The sequence below is a fragment of the Pteronotus mesoamericanus genome, unplaced genomic scaffold (assembly GCF_021234165.1).
Source record: "Pteronotus mesoamericanus isolate MK-2021 breed Mesoamerican mustached bat unplaced genomic scaffold, CSHL_Meso_final scaffold_232, whole genome shotgun sequence".
NCBI lineage: Eukaryota > Metazoa > Chordata > Mammalia > Chiroptera > Mormoopidae > Pteronotus > Pteronotus mesoamericanus.
Window position 1 is genome coordinate 29,155,467 of NW_026555311.1, and position 19,513 is coordinate 29,174,979.

At 37.1% G+C, this 19,513-nt stretch overlaps 1 protein-coding gene and 1 pseudogene across 4 annotated transcripts in view; one reads left to right on the top strand and one right to left on the bottom strand.

Moving 5' to 3' along the window:
* The window catches only part of LIN54 (lin-54 DREAM MuvB core complex component), a 77,134-nt gene that overhangs the window by 52,905 nt on the left and 4,716 nt on the right, over positions 1-19,513 (top strand). For all 4 annotated transcript variants that reach the window (XM_054591805.1, XM_054591808.1, XM_054591806.1 and 1 more), the window contains exons 5-12: positions 25-241; positions 5,421-5,491; positions 6,207-6,404; positions 7,637-7,728; positions 8,907-8,978; positions 9,796-9,898; positions 10,042-10,179; positions 18,781-18,983. In XM_054591805.1, the coding sequence (XP_054447780.1) occupies positions 25-241; positions 5,421-5,491; positions 6,207-6,404; positions 7,637-7,728; positions 8,907-8,978; positions 9,796-9,898; positions 10,042-10,179; positions 18,781-18,983 (1,094 nt within the window). The remainder of the gene's footprint in view (positions 1-24; positions 242-5,420; positions 5,492-6,206; positions 6,405-7,636; positions 7,729-8,906; positions 8,979-9,795; positions 9,899-10,041; positions 10,180-18,780; positions 18,984-19,513) is intronic.
* On the bottom strand, positions 5,632-5,976 carry LOC129085395 (60S ribosomal protein L30-like; annotated as a pseudogene).

Consider the following 19,513-nt stretch of genomic DNA (forward strand, 5'->3'; position numbering starts at 1 on the left):
TAGCCATGTTGTATTGTTTAATAGGCAGTGAAATCAGCTGTGCAGACCATTACTGTTGGAGGCGTGAGCACATCTCAATTTAAGACAATTATTCCTCTGGCAACTGCTCCCAATGTCCAGCAGATCCAAGTGCCTGGAAGCAAGTTTCATTATGTCCGACTTGTTACTGCCACAACAGCCAGTAGCTCAACCCAGCCAGTTAGTCAGAATCCCAGTACGAACACTCAGCCTCTTCAGCAAGGTTAGTAACCATTTTTTAAAAAATAATAATTAATGCTTTGAACATTATTAAAGAACATCAGTCCTTGCTGAAATCCTAATTAAGTATGGCATTTCACCTGAGAGTTTGAGTCAGCACCTGTTACAGAAGCAGTGAAATAGAATCGTGTTTTTATGTATTCTGTTAGAAGGTGGTATACAGTGTGCTGTACCACCAAATAATCATAATTATTCATCAACTTGCAGTTGGCCATTTTATTGCTAGTTTAAAGCCTACTATTTATGTCAGTGGGATAAATTGAGATAGAACCAAATTTATCTTATTTTCTAAACTATGAAGATGCTTGATAAGGGTTGAGTCAGCTGAAATGACCATTAGGCAAGATATAAATGATAAATAGGAATTTTATATCATTTATATTCTTATTTTGAATCTGTAATTGCTAATAAAAAACCATCGAAATGTTCTGTTATTTTGCTCATTTGTATTTTTCCTGGAAGGTATTCTCGTTTATAGTCCTTCCATTTTCTGATTCTGTTTAATTCTTTCTACCACTTGAAGTACAGACTCATGCATATTTACCTACTTAAAAAAGTGAGTGTTGTGAAAAGATCAGGACAGTTTATAGTTTAGAGCCTAATTTTTTTTTCCTCCGAAGACTGCTGCATATTCCAGTGACATCAAAAAGCAGTTGATGGCAAGTGAATGATTTATTGTTTACTGGCTGTAAATAGAATTAAATACCTACTTTTTCCTTTTTATTAAGGAATCAGAGGGTGGGAGCTATCTATTGCTCATAGCTAGTTTACCTAAGGGAAAATACATTTTGTAAATTACTGTTGGGAGAAAAATGGAGGACCCATGAGGGAAACTATTTTAGTGTATATACCATTAAAATTAGACATATGTAATTATATTTTCAAATCTCTCTTTAAACTGATTGTAGAAGAAAATCTTTTATTACAGTATTCTTAATGAGAGGAAAAATGAAACATATTGCTGACCAGGGGAATCAAATTTTGTATTTTCTCAATACTTAAACTTAGCAGGGCACTAACAGAAGAAGTATTGGGTTGGCCAAAAAATTCATTTGTTTTTTTCTGTAAGATGGCTCTAGGAGCGCTTAGTTGTCTTTTAACTTCATTTGAAACAATTTTGTTAGATTGCATTGTGACAGCTGTCATATCAACATTCATTTAAATAAAAAACATCAAAATTGGTGAATTTTTATATAGCTTTTTTAATATTGAAAATGGGAGAAAATACGCAACATTTTCGACATATTATGCTTTACTATTTCAAGAAAGGTAAAAACACAACTGAAATGCAAAAAAAAAAAATTTATGCACTGTATGGAGAAGGTGCTGTGATTGAACGTGTCAAAAGTGGTTTGCAAAGTTTCATGCCGGAGATTTCTCACTGGATGACGCCTCACGGTCTGGTAGACCCGTTGAAGATGATAGTGATCAAATCAGGACACTGAGATGAACATTATTCTTGCAGGAGATAGCCAGCATACTCAAAATATTCAAATAAAGTTATTAGTGAAAACGAAAACTGTCTTTTATGGAAAAAAATAAAGACTTTTTGGCCAACCCAATACTACAAATTCAGTTTCCTTAGATACAAAACAGTCATAAGATACAATTGGTTATATTTGGTATGTGTGTTTGTATGTATACAGTATGCAGAGTATCCATTTCCAGTGTAATGTTAAGACTAATTTACTCATTATCAAGAATAAACCTTTGGTATAAGCAGAAAGGGAACCGAAGGAAGAGAGAGGAATGGGTTAGATGTTTCATAATTCTAGTGTATTTACTGGTGCCTTCTTTTCCAACTTCATGCCTGTTTTTCGGCTTCTCCCTCTCTCTCTATTCTCTTTGCCTCCTGGAAATCCCTTATCCCACCCTCCTCCCCCTTCTACATCCTTGCTCTTTCCTTTTTTGCTTTCCACCTTCAACTTTCCCTCTCTGTTCTCCCGTCTGCCTCTCTGGCTCCTTCTCTTTACATAACCTCTTTCAGAGACTCATGTACACTTATTACTCATGTGATTTCCCTTATAACCACTTGTGTTTTTCTCTTTTTATCTTTCCTAACCCATGAAAGATCTGGGTGTATATATATTATTTCATAGGAATAATGAGTGAAATTTACAGTTTTCAATACAATAAATAGTTGCTCTAGTGTATCAAATGTATTATTATGCCTTTCTAAGGGCTTAATTTTCTATGAGCGATTTACTTATGCCAAAGGGAATTGGGCTTATTTTATACATTTTCCCACTAAAGCCATACAAAAGTCAGTATTCAAAGACTACAACTGTTAATTGGCAGAAAGACCCAGAAGAGTCCTAGGGTAGCCTTTTTAGAATATAATCGTCCATCTTGGTGAGGGAGGAACTCAATCTAAGAAATTAAGGTTTCAAAAACTTGCACGTATGGTTTCTGGAGTTTGGAAGGGGCTGTTCTAAAAGGATTTTTCAGAATTCCTGTTAAAGACTAAAAAATAAAAGATTATGCCAGCTTCTGTGAGGACTGCAGTAATAGTAGTATCAAGGAGAATGAGAAGTTCAGGCTGCTGACTTACTGTAGAACATTAATATGACACCCCCCCCCCCCCGCCCGGTAATTTATAGTGTTCTGTTTTCTTCATTACCCCCAGGTTTTAGTTGAAACTCAGAATGTAGATACCAAGCTAATGTAAACCTAGAGTTCCCAAATCTTCTCTTTGTGTGCACTGGAACACAGGGACAGTTACCCATTCTTTATTATGTAAATACGAATCATCTAAGCCTGAGGACAGGCCACACTCCCTTCCCATTATTTCACAGACCATTGGGAAGTTCTTACATTTTTCTAGTTGAACTAGCTTCACAGTCGCTGCTCTATGTGCTAGTGATACAGGGATTCCACTCTTCTTCTATGTGCCAAGCATGAATTCAGGTTTTTAAATACCTTTTAATTCCTTATAATATTGCCGAGACCAGTCTACAATGGTTATTGTAACTTTACTAAAGATAAAGTAACTGAGGAGAATCAAACAGAACAGGAAACTTTCAAATCAGGTATCAGATGTCACTGCTTCTATAATTTATGGACATACATTCTTTGTGTAGCAACTTTATTAAGATACCATTCATACCTACTGCAAAATTCACCTTTGTTAAGCATACCATTTACTGTTTTGTTCTGTTTTTTGTATATTCAGAGATGTGCAGTCATTACGACTGATCATACACTTTCTGGAGGTTGCCTTCCTTCCCCCTTCTCCCTAGGTTGTCACCTTGCTGCAGGAGCCTGCTCCCTTTTAGGTCAGAGTAATCTAATGTTCTCAGACTCTCAACTTTTGGTCTTCGACCATCAGCCCTCCCAGCCTTTCTATCAAAGGAAGACTTTGTTTTTCTTTTATGATTCAGAGCAGTTTAGATCTCACTTTCTTAAAACCTCTCTCTTCCAGACAAGGCTCTAGATTGTTTGCATAAATAACACCAGAAGGGATTTTCTGTCTTTCTAAATCCCTTTTGTAGACTAGAAGTGGCAGTAGGCAGTATGAAACATTGTTATTTCTTTTGGTCCAAACAAAATAGGTCTAGTGCCAATCTGTCTCTTGAATTTCATCATGATATTTCTCTATGCCAGGTTTCATCTTCCCTCTTAATCTGTTCTTCCTTGAATTTTTAGTTTTAATAGCTGTCATTTTCCCAGGTACTTGAAAGCTTAGCAGTGACTTTTCCTTACTTATACTTAACCATTTTTGCCATCCAAATGGTTGATAATTCAGGTCCTTTCACCTCCGCCTTGTCTCTGCAGCTGATCTCTCCATTCCCAGTGCTGTCACTTCAGCCTAGACCCTCTTTTTTTTGCATTCTTCTAGTTTTCCTTGTTTCTTGCAACCCCATTCTCTTTTACACACTGCGTCCAAATACAGTTCTTGTTGTGCTATTTCAATAGTATTTCTGTACCTTATAAACTTCTCATTGCCTACTGAATTAAAAGTACATATTTCTATCCTGACATTCAAGGTCCTCAGAACAGCTACAATCTGCCTTTTTGCCTGTGCTTGCCTACCTTAACCCTGCGTTCTAACCAAACTGGTCTGTTCAACATTTTGTGATATGCTTCTCAGCTTCCCAGCATCCAGCTTCCACTTCTCAAGCTTCAGCCTCTGCAAGGAATGTCCTCCTCCAGTCTGTGTGCCCTCTCTGCAATGTGTCCACTGACCAGGACCCTCCTCAGACACAGTGCCCTCAATGCATTCTTTCCATACTCCCATTCTCTGCCAATCACATGTATGTTCTCTCTCCTATGAACTCCCACAGCACTCTGTCTTTTTTTTTTTTAACACTATTTGTTTTATTTGGGTACTGTCTAATCTGCCCTACTTGAATGTAATCTCTTTGAGCAGGTATCTTGTACTTTAGTTTCCCTGGAACGCTGTCCAGAAATGCCGTTTATATAGTAGTAATTGTTGTAATAATAAAAACAGTGACAATAATGGCACCTAACATTCATTGAGCACTTACTATTTGTGGGGCACTATTCTAATAAATTTTTATGATTCAACATATTTTATCCTTATAATCTTTAAGGGAGATACTACCTCTATATTGCAGATAGAGATACAGGCAAAGAGAGTTTAAGCAGTTAGAAAGTAGCAGAATTGGGATTTGAACCCCCAGGGTTTGATAATTTAAGAGCCCATACATATTCTTAACCTTCATGCTACACAGCCTTTTAGTAGGTACTCTAAATAATGCATTATACAGGAATGATATTTTCTCTGGTTTGAATAATCAACACAGCAAATAGAAATAGTACAGAACGGCATTGTTACCCAAGCCCCTGAAAGGCAGGCTTTTTAATTTATGAAACATTTCATCTGACTGTGTTTAGTAGTGATTGTATAAATCATCTGAATACAGGCTGAAGTACTTTAGGAAGAATGTCTTAAATGAAAAAATTCCCTCATAAAGTGATTAAAACTACCTGGTAGATGGGCTAAGGAATTTTAATATAAGTTCCCTGATAGATGGGTTATGGAATTTTGAAAGGTAACTATCCTGATTAAAGATTGCTCTAAATAGAAAGCAGGTGGACTTTGTTAAGCTCTTTCATGAGGGTGTCTTGAGAGAACTAAGATACATTAAATATTATTTTCTGAAAGTAAATTGTCCCTTTTTTCCCCCTTTTTAAAAAAGCAAAGCCTGTGGTTAGTACCACTCCTGTGCGGATGTCAGTTCCACTTGTGTCTACACAGACTGTCAAACAAGTGAGTATCACATAACTTTTTTCTCAGTCTCTCTCAGACAGACACTTTAAAAATTAAAAGTTAAGTGTTTTGTTTTTGTGTGCATGTGTGTTTTTTAATTAATCTCTGGCCAGTTTTATTAAAGAAAAATTTTGCACGATTTACTTTAAACGAGTCTGTTTTGGCTGGCTTCTAGTGATATCAGAATCACCTGGATCAGTGATAGCAATGTGCAGACTCTGTAGCATTTTCCACACCACTGTGCCCAGTTCAGTGTTAGTGCCACTGTGGTGATGGACACCAATCTTAGCCCACAGGGCATAGTGCTCTATTTTAGATTTCCTCAAGACTGGACAGTTGTTAGAGAGGATGACCGGTTTTGCTTTGCTTTGTCTCATCATTTTCAGAGTCTTCTTGTACCCCAGCACATGTTTTCCACTTTTAATAATTTGGAGCCTAGAGTTGATCAACTCCAGCGACTACTTCGATTTGTTTGCAGACACCATCTTCCTGCCTTAAGTGCAGAACCAACCCCAACCAAGGGCAGCCACCTAGATGGTCAAGGGTCCAAGTTAAGATTTAAGTAAGAAAGATGTATAATGAATTGAGAAGCTGTAAAATTTATTTTTGTAACGATTGATTTCTTTTTTTTTAGGTTGTTCCAAAACCAAAAGATGTATAATGAAATGAGAAGCTGTAAAATTTATTTTTGTAATGATTGATTTCTTTTTTTTAGGTTGTTCCCAAACCAATCAATCCAACTTCACAGATAGTTACTACTAGCCAGCCACAGCAGCGGCTCATCATGCCTGCCACCCCACTGCCACAGATCCAGCCAAACCTCACTAACCTGCCACCAGGCACTGTGCTGGCACCAGCTCCGGGGACAGGGAATGTGGGTTATGCGGTGCTTCCAGCTCAGTACGTTACTCAGGTATGAGGCAAAAATGAAATCATTGCATTTCCAAAAGGATAATTGGATCTAAAATATCTAGTATTGTCACATTTTAAAACTATCCAAAACCATTTAACTCAGTATTTTTTTAAAAATTGATTTGAGAGACAGGAAGGGAGAGAGAAAGGGAAAGAGGGAGTAGAAGGAGAGAGAATCGCTGATTTGCTGTTCCACTTACTTATGCATTCATTGGCGGATTCTTGTATGTGCCCTGACTGTGATGGAACTCACAACCCTGGTGTATGAGGACGATGCTCTAACCAACTGAGCTATCTGGCCAGGGCAATTTGGTCATCTTTAGATCGAAGCTACAGGTATCCAGTTGGCTGGCTTGGAGTAGAAGTGTTGCTTCTAGGAAGCAGAGGTTTTCTTTTTCATAAAAGAATCAAGTGAATAAGCACCATGTTCTAAGCTGTTGAATTGATCTATTCAGAATGTAAGAGAGAGAAATAGAATGAGATGTACTTTGGAGTATGTAAATCAGTATGTGGTACTGATTTTAAAAATTAATGTTCAGTATTTTTATTATTAGCTAATCTCTTATGTTTAGAAATCATTAAATAGGAACTTAATTACTGTGCATGTAACTTCTCATTTTATATAACTTGCAGTGTGATGATTGATATAGTAAGTTTTATTTACAAGTACATAGCAATTTTTTTTGACAATACATGTTGTTATAGTATTTTTATGGCATTTATTTAGAATTTTCTAATTCTGATAACATACTCCTCTATGAAAAAATTTATTATATTTGTACCCTGTTGTATTTTTTTATTGTTGTTCAAGTAATTGTCTCCATCCCCCCCGCCCCCATCAATCCCACCCCTGCCCCACCCCACCCCCACCTCCCACCCTCGGTCCTACCCCCTTTTGGCTTTGTCCATCTGTCCTTTATACATGTTCCTCTTTTTTTTTCTTTTTTTAATTATTGTTCAAGTACAGTTGTCTCCATTTTCCTGCCACCACTTTCCCCGTCCCACCCACCCCCACCTCCTACCCTCATTTTAAAATGTTCACATTGTTTTCACCTCAATTAATGTTAGTTTAGCTCTTTAGAAAAGCTCCATGAGGTAGTATGTTTGCGTGAAATTCTTCATTCTATTCTTCCTATTTTAGTAGATGAACTTGTGCTTCTTAATGATCATTATATCTGAGAATATTGTCCGTTTTTGTAATTATGGTCTAAAATTGTCTTTCCTTACATGTAGCTACAGCAGTCTTCATATGTGTCTATAGCAAGCAACTCTAACTTTACTGGTACACCAGGAATCCAGACTCAGGCAAGGCTTCCATTCAATGGGTGAGTATTTAGAAAATATGTACGTTAAGTTGTTGGATCAGGTTAAATGCAGCATGAAATATGTATATTTCAAAATTCATTTATTTGACTTTTTTCTTTCTTTTTTTTTTCTTTTCCCCCCAAAGCCATGTGAGCACGCCTCTGTGGTACTTTTTATCTTGAAATACTTTAACAGAAAAGTTACAGGAATAGTCCAAAGAACTCCCAAATATTTTATTCGAGGTCCTCACCTTGAGATGCCTGTTTTAGTCCTGTTAGCCAACACTGTATCAGTGCCAGACCAGGGGTGCCTTCCTCCACCCACCCCCAAAAGGAGCTCTCCACCACGCATTGAGAATAATTGTATTTTTGCCAACCTGTAGGGTTTTCTCTGTTAACCACCCCCCGCGCCGTGGCCCCCTGCCCCTCCCCTGGCTTCAGGCCAAGCTTACTGCTCAGGATGAGTTTCCAGCTGAATCTGTAGGCCTCCGGAGTTTTCCCAGGCATGATCTAGTAGTGGTAGTGGGTGGGGATCTAGTGATATGTGGGTGGACTTTTTAAATTTTAAGTCATGTATTTATTTTCATGTATTACATATATCAGTAGCTCATCAAAGAAAATAACTCCCAAATATCTTTTTCTTGGATTCACCAATTTTTCCACATGCTTTATTATTCTCTTTCTCTCCTCCCCTCCCTTTCCCACCCTGAATATATTTTTAAAACGATACTGGTTTTTAGGTTGTTCTGTTAGGTCCTTGCTTTTTTTGTGTGTTTGTTTGTCTGTTTTTTAATCTGTTAAATTTTGCCTTCGCAGTGTTCCATGGAACCAGTCTACCACTCCCTCCCCTTCCAAATTCAGCCCCATACACCATTTTCTTCTCACTACCTTTTATAATGAATCTAAAAAGCTTTGAGGAGATTTCAACTTTAGTTCTCTGAAGGAAGAGTGTTTTTTGGAATCTTCTGTTGAAATTATTGATAATGTCCTGCCCCCCAACCCCTGTATCTTGGCTCTCTGCCTCCGTTTCTGTTACAACTGGCTTTTGAACTTAATGTAAATGGAACAACATAGCAAACTTATTAGAGATGGATACATTTGTTAAAGCTTTATCTTAGAATTTATAGGTTTGGGACTTTTCTAATATTGACTACTCTTAATTGATTAAAATGTATATCTTTTTGTGTGTGTCCGTACAGCATAATTCCATCAGAGTCTGCCAGTCGGCCCAGAAAACCTTGTAATTGTACAAAATCGTTGTGTTTGAAATTGTAAGTCTTTTTGCTACTGTTTCCACACTTGATATACCTGAAAATTATTTTAAAAATAAATATAGTTAAGTTTAACAGACCATTTAAATATAGTTAAGTTTAACAGACCATTTCCATAAGTCTAAGAAATTTAAATAAACATACAAATATGTTTGAGAACATGACAGTGAAAATACTGTTTCATTCGTTCAGGAAGAAACAATTGTAGAGTCTTTAAGATAGATGAGGTACAGATGTAGGGGTTAGGGATCTAGCAACAGGAGACGGACAGTCTCTGTCCTTAATAATAATAAAATTGACCTTATTTATGGCCTTTATACATGGTCTCCTGAATGAGGTGTTAACCTATTTTTTTAAATTGTTGAATGATAAATTTGCTTATTAGTACTGAACTAAGAGATCTAATACTAAACAATTAAATGAAAAGCACTGGTCTTATGGGAGTTTAGACTCCAAAGAAACACGACAGTAGTTCAAGGGAGCAGGTTCCACTGATAGAATACAGCCAATATCTCTCCTTTTTCATGATTTTGAAACAACTTACTTTAGGGGTACATAAAATCATGAAGCTCATGTGTTGACAGTTGTTGCTATTGGAACTGAGTTCCTAAACTAAAAATATAGGAGCCAGTGACTTGAATTTTGAGCATTATCATGTGGTTGACCATATATGTTAACTTTATATATGTTAACTCTAGGTGGCTCCGAATACATTTCTGAAATGCTTTAACACATATATAATGCTATTAGATCAAATAATTAATAGTTTTGTTTGTTTTAACATCTTTTTTACATTATACTGATTCTTGTATTTCAGATACTGCGATTGTTTTGCAAATGGTGAATTTTGCAACAACTGCAATTGTACTAATTGTTACAATAATTTGGAACATGAAAATGAAAGGCAAAAGGCAATAAAGGTGATTATTTTTAATTTCATTTAACTGACAGAAATTTCAGCTTTCACTTCTTTTACGTAGAGTTCTTTGTTGTACAAAAAAAAATTGATTCCCTTTGCAGTATTTAAATTTAACTTCACTTGATATTTGATCTGTTTTGATAGGCATGCCTTGACAGAAATCCAGAAGCTTTTAAACCTAAAATAGGGAAAGGAAAGGAGGGAGAATCAGATCGACGACACAGCAAAGGATGTAATTGCAAACGATCAGGATGTCTTAAAAACTACTGTGAATGCTATGAGGTAAGATACTGGTTGGGGAAACTAATTAACCATTTTTTGAGAATAACGTTAGAAAGGGCATACTATGAAAGTTTACTTGAAAATTGGGAAGTTGTTTTGCTATTGCAGTTTGAAAATGTGCATAGTTGAGTGCCCTCGTTTGAGGAAGACCTGGCCTCTCAAGCAAAGCTCAGAGAGCGATATAGGCCTACCTCATTTTATTGTGCCTTGCTTTATTGTGCTTCACAGATGTTGAGGGTTTTTTGGGTTTGTTTGTTATTTTTTTAATTAAAAGCAAGATGCTGCACAAGTTAAAAGGTTACATCTTGCTTTATTGTGATACCTACATTATCTCTCAGGTAAGCCTGTATCTTGGTTTTGTCATTACACTTTGGGTTCTTACTAGCTGATTTACCAGTTCATAACTTCTTGGTCATTTTACCTGAAGTATGGAAATCAGAGCACCAGTTTATTGATTTTCAATAAATATAACAATGTCAAAGTGGATTAGAAATTCTGTAGTGGTTCTCAACTGAGGGTCATTGCTGCCCATTCTGTCCCCCATGGGCTTCTGGGAAATACATATTGATACAAAATAGTCTGCATTTCAGGGTACAATCCTGAAAGTAAAGATTTATTTTTCCCAAATGTTAATAGTGCACTGTTGAAGAACACTGATCAATGGAAAACTAAACTATGTTAAGAAGTTTGCTTTGTGAGCATAAAAATAAGAAAGGAGGAATGTAGAATATTGCTGAAGGACGTTATTGGTCAATTGTGAGGCGATCGCATCTGTTTTTACTGTTTTATTGTTCCATTTAACTGGCTGTTATTTATGGGTCAAGCATCTTTTCTGAAGAATGTAGTTGGAATTCTCCTTTGACAGATGCCATGTAAATCACCACCGTCTTGCTTCAGACATAATACTATATCTTATTTTTATTTTCAAAGCTTAAGTATAAGAATCTAGTTAAGCCCGAGATTAGTCCTATGTTACTGTAATTGGTGTCTTGGTGCACCTGAAACTGACAATCTTTGGGGTTGAGACATTTCTACAGTTGGCTCTTCTTATCTGGTATCCTTTCATTTTTTCAAATTTCATATTCACAGAGAGGCCTTATTTTTAGTTTTGGCAGAGGGCCTAGCCTTGCACTTGGTAACGTAATACTACCAAGAACCGCATTCTCCCATGGTAAGGTTTGCTCTGCTCCAGGAGTATGCACCTGCAGTTCAGGGCCCCTCTCGTATAAAAGTTGTCAGAATAAATATTTGTGTACTGAACTCCCTGTGTAATGAAGTCTTAATTTATGCATTGCATAGATCAAATACTCCACTCAAGAAATATAGTAACATCTTGTTAGTCCTAAAGCCATTATGAGTGAAAATTGCATATAATCAAGATTATTTTTGGAAGTCTCTTAAATCATGTCTCAGAGTCCCACAAGCCAGTTTTTCACCCAGTGTTGGAAGAGATTTACATTTTTGTTTGAATGCCTGATCAAATAGGGGGCTTCTGTTTGTAAGCCATATCATATAAAAATTGTCATGAATATATAAAAATGTAAGCTGTAAAACCAAGTCCATAAAAAGAGAGAAAATGAAAAGTGATATTAAAGTTGGGTCAGAAGAGCAAAGAAACCCTTCCATGTATATGGCAGTGAACAATCAGTACATGCTAGGCATATGAAATTCAAACATACAATGCAAACTAATAATTTAATGGAACTAGTTAACAAACCTGTAAATCAATAGAAGTAGAAAAGGCAGTAGATTGGTTAAATATGTTAAAAGAGAGCACTGCCTTATCTGTTGCAATAAAATCCTTGACATTCCTGACATATACAATGTCTAATTAATTTATTGCTCTAAAAGACCAAGAAATAGAAGAACTTGGAATATACTGAACTATGACTAGTAGTGGCTAATTGGCTCACTGTGAATTAGCTACAATATTGTCTGATAGTTTGTGTTGACTTGTTGGTCTTTTGAATTGAATTGGCTTTTTTGGTCTACATTCTGGATAGCATATTTATGTTCTCTTCATAGAGCTTGTTGATTGAATTTATGACTGTTCATATTATTTAAATGGCTGTACCTTTTCTTATGACCTTTTTCCTCCCCCTTCTCCCCTTTTTTAATGACCACAAAAGAAGTTGAATTAGCAAAGCCAAATGATTGGATATGCCTGGTCATTCTAATTTCTCCCTCCTGAGTTCTTGTTAGATATTACTACCTTTCTTATGGTTCTTAAAACTTAATCTAAATTTATGTTATTGGTTCAGTGATTTTATCTCTTCATAATTAGATACTTACTAATTTTGCTTTAGGTAAGGAATCTCCGACTGGCTCATAGTAACCCAATTAACGCACAATGTATATCCATTTCTTCCCCTTGATAAATGGAATTTATTAGTGTATTGTAAGAAAGGAGCAGGGTAAATGTGTTCATAATATGATTTGTTTATCTTGTTAGGTGTTATAGAGAGAAACTGTTTATTTAAATTGCCATGGTTTCACTGAAGAAAATGCAGCCAAAAAAAGATACTCAAAATTACTAGGAGTCTGCAAAGTGTAAATTAAAGAACAGTGCAATCTCACTTTATTTTCCCCCAATCAGATTGGTAAACATTAAAAAGAGCTATAATATGGACTTAATGTAGGAAAGGCTTCCATTATACATTGCTAATAAGATGTGGTGTCATAGCCTTTTGAAAGAACAATCTGACTACATCTATTAAAATTACAATATATGTACCCTTTGACCACTGAGCCCAATTCCAGAAATGTAGCTCATAGAAATAAAAACACAATATATACAAAAAATATTTTATGCATTGCGTGTAGTACTCGAAACCAGGGGAAAAAATGCCCATCAGCAGGAGTATGCCCAAATAAGATGTGGCCCATCAATTCCAGGGATTAATACCCTCCCATTAAATAGAATGAATTCAGTCTATGCCAGATGACATGGAAAAAGGTATTCCTTGATGCATGGTGTGAGAAAAAGAAGTTCCAGAGAAGTGAGAACATTTTGATGATGTTAATTCTTTCAGTCCCTGAACACAGTATATGCTTTGATTCATTTGTGTCTTCCTTAACTTTTTTCAGTGTTGTGTAGTTTTCTGTGTATCTCCGTGGTTAAGTTTATTACTAGGTACTTTATTTTTCTTGTTGCTATAGCAAAGGGGACTTTTTTTCTGATTTCTGATTCTGGTATTTCATTGTTGATGCACAAAAATGCCTTTGATTTCTGAATATTGACTTTGTGTCCCGCTACTTTGCTAAATTCACTTATTAGGTGAATTTGAGTGAATTTCATTTTGGTAGTCTCTAGTATTTACCGCTGTTTTTTCATTCTTGATCTGCCCCAGGTGTTGTCAGATGTTGACCTTACGGTCAAAACTTCGAGGATTCTACTGCCTGTTGTTGTCTTGTTCAGCTGTTAATCTAGTCACTCTGCACTCAGCAATCAGCCTTAGGCACCACAGGGAGGGGCAGAGTCCATCCTGGGGGCTGGGCTATTGGGTCCTCTGACGCTCTTGCAGCTCAGGGGAGGAGTCTGTTTGAGCAAGATGGCTGCTGCTATATGGGGGATGATGCAGGACTGGGATCCCACCACTACTCTCTCAGTTCTCTCCTCAAAGCCTCTGTATGCAGTCTCTCCTCAGGCGTCTCTAGCCCACTATGCCCCTGCCTTTGTTGAAGCCCAGGGTAAGTGGCTGCAAATAAAAATTTATGCATTGGCCCTTTAAACAGCTCTTTGCATCTCTAGCTGCCCATCTCTGGCAGAGAGCAACCCTGCTACTTTTCGCACCTGGCTGTAATTTGTACATCCTTTGGGCTCTGGTGCTGTAAGTTGGGGATCGTTGTGTATGGTTTAGACCCCACTCTTCTCAGGAGAATCCAACTGACTGCTTAAGTATCCCTCTGGCGCTGCTGCATGTGGGCGCCCAGCCAGCCATCTGAAGTGTCCACCGCACTCCTTACCTGTCAGGTTGTGCTAAAGCTGATTCTTAGGTCTGACCGAGGTTATAAGGCTCCTCTCTCGCTATTGTTCAGTTGTTTGTTCTGGGTGATTTCTCCACAATTTAGTTGTAATTACAGATTGGTCCTGGAAGGAGGTCAGTGTGACTTCTATTCACTCCTCCGCCATCTTGCCTCTCAATTAATGTCTTGATTTGATCACTGTGAACTTCATCTGGTCTACCCAACTGTCGAGCATTCATCCAGAGAGAAATATCCTGCATGAAATACCACAAACTCCTACTGACATGTTCGATCAGTTGCAGCACCTTCTCCATACACTGCACAAATTTTATTTTTATATTTTGTATTTCAGTTGCATTTTCATCTTTCTTGGAGAGTAAAACACAATATGCTGAAAATGTTGCATGTTTTCTTCCATTTTCAATATTAAAATGGCTACACAAATATTGTCTAATTCCTTTTTAAAAAAATTTTAAGTATATTTTATTGATTATGCTATTATAGTTGTCCCATTTTTCTCTCCCCTTTAATCTCCTGTGCCCTGCACCCACCCTCCCATCAGCATTCCTCCCCGCCTTCTTATTTCATGTCCATGGGTCATCTATATATTCTTTACCTCCCCCTGTCTATTTTGTGCTTACCAATTGTGCTTCTTATTTCCTGTACCTTTCCCCCATTCTCACCTCTCCCTCACCCCTCTGATCTCCATTTCTGTGATGCTGTTCCTGTTCTAGTTGTTTCCTTAGTTTTTGTTTTTGCTTTTGTTTTTGGTTCAGTTGATAGTTGAGTTTGTTGTCATTTTAGTGTTCATTGTTTTGATCTTCTTTTTCTTAGATAAGTTTCTTTAACATCTCATATAAGGGCTTGGTGATGATGGACTCCTTTAACTTGACCATCTCTGGGAAGCACTTTATCTGCCCTTCCATTCTGAATTACAGCTTTGCTGAATAGAGTAATTTTGGATGTAGGTCCTTGCCTTTCATGCCTTTCAACAGTTGTTTCCAGCCCCCCCTTTCCTGCAAGGTTTCCTTTGAGAAATCAGCTCATAGTTTTATGGGAACTCCTTTGTAGGTAACTGTCTCCTTTTCTTTTACTGCTTTTAAACTTCTCTCCTTATCTTTAGTCTTGGATAATTTGATTATGATGTGTCTTTGTGTGTTTCTCCTTGAGTCCGATTTCTTTGGGGCTCTCTGAGCTTCTTGGACTTCCTTGTCTAGTTCCTTTGCCAGATTGGGAAAATTCTTCATTATTTTTCCAAATAGGTTTTCAATTTCTTGCTCTTCCTCTTTTCATCCTGGCATCCCTATGATTCGGATGTTGGGACGTTTAAAGTTGTCCCAGAGGTTCCTTGGCCTCACCTCATTTTTTTTTTTTTTTTTTTTGAATTCTTGTTTCTTCATTCTGTTCCAGTGGAATGTTTCTTTCTTTCTTTTGTTCCAAATTATTGATTTGAGTCCCAGTTTCCTTCCCTTCACTGTTGGTTCCCTGTATGTTTTCGTTATTTCACTTTGCATAGCCTTTACTTTTTCCTCTATTTTGCATCTTTACTGAACCATTTCTGTGAGCATCCTGATCACCAGTGTTTTGAACTGTGCATCTGATAGCTTGGCTCTCTGTTCATCACTTAGTTCTAAATTTGGAGTTTTGATCTGTTCTTTAATTTGGGCCATATTTCTTTGTCTTGGAGCCCCTGTTACGTTGTAAGGTACGGACCTTTAATTATTTGCCAGGGCAGGGCCACCCACTTCACTGCATTGGTGGTGCTATATTTGTGGGAGGGGTCACAGAGTGATCAATGTTGCTTGCTTGACTCTTGCCCCACTTTCAGTCACTTCCCCTGCTACCCGCAAGCAAACTGGGCCCTGTTGGTGCTGATTCCTGACTGGGTGGGTTTCTGTATGTTCTAGGACCCTCTGGATCTCTCCAGCGAACTCTTCTGTGAGGCTGGGAGTTTCGCCTGCTGCCGCATCCTCCAGAGGTTTTTATATCCAGAGGTTTTGAGGCTTTAGTTTCCTGTGCTAGAACCCTGAGTTGCACAGTCTATCTCAGTCTCCAGTTGTTTCTTCTAGTTTCTCTGTATGTGAATGTGGGACAGCCTGGTCTGCCAGCTGCCCTCTCAACCGCATGATCCTCCAGCCACCGCCTTGCCGCAGGTCATCTCTGCCTGGACTTCCTGTCTCCTCCTCTTGTACCAGTCTGAATAAATGTTTCTTTAACTCTTTGGTTGTCATACTTCCATATCGTTCGATTTTCTGGCAGTTCTAGTTGTTTTTGTCTTTAAATTTGTTTTTTCCGTCTTTTGTTGTGTAATGAAGCGAAGCGTGTCTACCTACACCTTCATCTTGGCCAGGAGTCTCAAATTTAGGTCTTTTTATCTTTCTTGGACTTTAGCAAGAAAAATACCCCACCAATTCTGATAAGCATTTTTTTAAATGCACGCTCATATGACAGCTATCACAAAACAATCTAACAATGTTGTCCTGTACACTAAAAGGTTGGCATTTTTGATTCCTGATCAGGGCATGTGCCTTGATTGCAGGTTTGACCCTTGGTCAGTTGGGGGTATCCAGGAGTTCAGTGTTTCTCTCTTGCATGCTCTCTCTTTCTTTCTCTCCCTCCCTTATTCCCTCTCTAAAATCAATGAATATGTCCTCAGGTTAACATAAAAAATTTTATAGCCTTCATACGTACAAAGCTGTAATTCATCATCTGTATAAATGTATTGTATTCACCCCAAGTCAAGTCTCCTTCCATCATCATTTATCCCCCCTAAACCGTCCTCTATCTCCCTTACCTCTTATCTTGTGGTAGTCACCATACTGTTGTCTTTCTTTGTGGTTTTTTATTTTTTCCTTTTTTTCTTAATTCCTTCAGTTTTTATCCAGCCCCATAACCTTCCTCCCCTCTGACAGCGGCCAGTCTCTTTGTCTCTATGAGACTATTTTGTTTGTTAGTTTATGTTGTTCATTAGATCCACATGAGTGAAATCATATACTTGTCATTCTCTGAGTGACTTATTTCACTTCGCATCATGCTCTCCGTGTCCATGCATTCTGTCTCAGAGGGTAAGGTATCTTTTTTTTAAATTTCTATGGCCAAGTAGTATTCCATTGTGTAAATATACTACAGTCTTTTTATCTACTCATCTACTGATGGACATTTGAGCTGTTCCCAAATCTTGGCTATTGTAAATAAAGCTGCAGTGAATATAAGGGTGCATATATTGTTTTGAATGAGTGTTTTGGGTTTCCTCAGATATATTCCCAAGAATGGAATTGCTGGGTCATTTTTAAAAAATTAAAAATGGAGGGAGTTCCATTTTTAATTTTTTGAGGTAAAACCATACTGCTTTCCACAGTGGCTGCACCAACCTGCATTCCGGCCAACAATGCATGGGGATTCCCCTTTCTCCACATCTTCTCCAACACTTGTTGTTCATTGACTTATTGGTGATGGTCATTCTGACAGGTGTGAGATGGTGTCTCATTGTGGTTTTAATTTGCATTTCTCTGATGATTAATGACATTGAATATCATTTCATATGTCTTTTGGCCATCTCTATGTCCTCTTTGGAGAAGTGTCTATTCAGGTCCTTTGACCATATTTTAATTGGATTGGTTGGTTTTTTGGTGTTGAGTTTTATTAAATTCTTTAAGTTTGGATATTAACCCCTTATCAGGTGTATAATTGGCAAATACGTTCTCATCATTTTGTTGGTTTCCTTTACAAAAACTTTATAGTTTGATGTAGTTCCCATTTTTTCTTTTGTTTTCATTGTTGGAGGCAATAGATCAGAAAAATATTGCTGCAAGAAATGTCTGATATTTTACTGCATACATTTCTTCTAGGATTTTTATGGTTTTGTGTCTAACATTTAAGTCTTTAATCCATTTTGACTTTATTTTGTGTATGGTGTAAAAAAGGTCTAGTTTCATTATTTTGCATGGATCTGGCCAATTTTCTCAACACCATTTATTGAGTAGACTCTCTCTACTCTGTCGTATGTTTTTGCCTCCTCTGTCAAATATTAATTTAACATAAAGGTGTGGGTTTATTTCTGGGCTCTGTAGTCTTTTCCCTTCATCTATATGTCTGTTTTTATGTCAGTACCTTATAGTATAATATCAGGTAGCATGATTCCTCGAACTTGGTTCTTCTTTCTCAAGATTGCTGAGGCTATTCAGGGCCTTTTGTGGTTCCATATAAATTTTTGGGATATTTGTTCTAGTTCTGTTAACTACACCATTGTTTCTTGATAGGAATTGCATTGAATTTATATGTCACTTTGGATAAGTATGGACATTTTAATGATGTTAGTTCTTCCTATCCATGAACACAGTATGTGCTTCCAGAAAAAGATGTTTTTCATACCAGGAGGAAAACCTGTACTGGGTGGGGAAAGGAATTGACATGGAAGAGCTCAAACACAAACATTGCATAGCCCTCGTAGACTTAAGAATACCTACCTATCTACATGGGTAGTTAGCCCATTTAGTGTTTGTTAGCAAGAGATGTTTCCCTTTAATGTTAATGTCAGCTGACCAGTTAATTTTATTATCTGTTAATTTGATCACAAAGTCTATAGTAATGTGTTTTGGTTTTGATTTGAAAGCTTTCATTTTGTAAATCTTTTAGGCAAAAATAATGTGTTCCTCAATATGCAAATGTATTGGCTGTAAAAATTTTGAAGAAAGCCCAGAAAGAAAGACATTGATGCACTTGGCAGATGCAGCTGAAGTAAGGGTACAACAACAGACAGCAGCGAAGACCAAGTTGTCCTCTCAAATTTCAGACTTGCTTACTAGGCCAACACCAGCTTTGAATAGCGGAGGAGGAAAGTAAGTCAAAGTTTCATCTCTTTATATAGTATGATATGAATATTCATTTTTGGTTAAGTTTCTCTTTTTGGAAAAAATAGAGTTCATACTTTTGGTTGTTGCAAATCTGATTTTTGCATTTTCTTTGCATTATCTTTAGTTACTTGTGAAGAAATTTAAAGGCAACAGAAAAACCACTGTCAGATACATTGCAGTTATAAAATGCACAGCAATACTTTCACTCTGCTTTAATTTCATTGGCTTTTTCCCTACTAAGATGAGGAATTATGTAATTTGACAAATCTCTAAGAAAACCAGATTTTTCATACCTCTTATTAGTTGTGTCATTAGCTATATTTTTGTACTTTTTTTTCCTTGCCTTTTCCATTCTCCATCCTATTGAAGCACCAGTCATATACTATTATTATTGTAGCTCCGTATTTCATAGACAACTAGAGTAGAAAAGCTGGAGCTTCCTTTAAAGTCAGGCTGACCTGAGTTTAAATAATACCTGTGCTCTGTAATAGTTTTGCATTCAAGAACTTCATCTG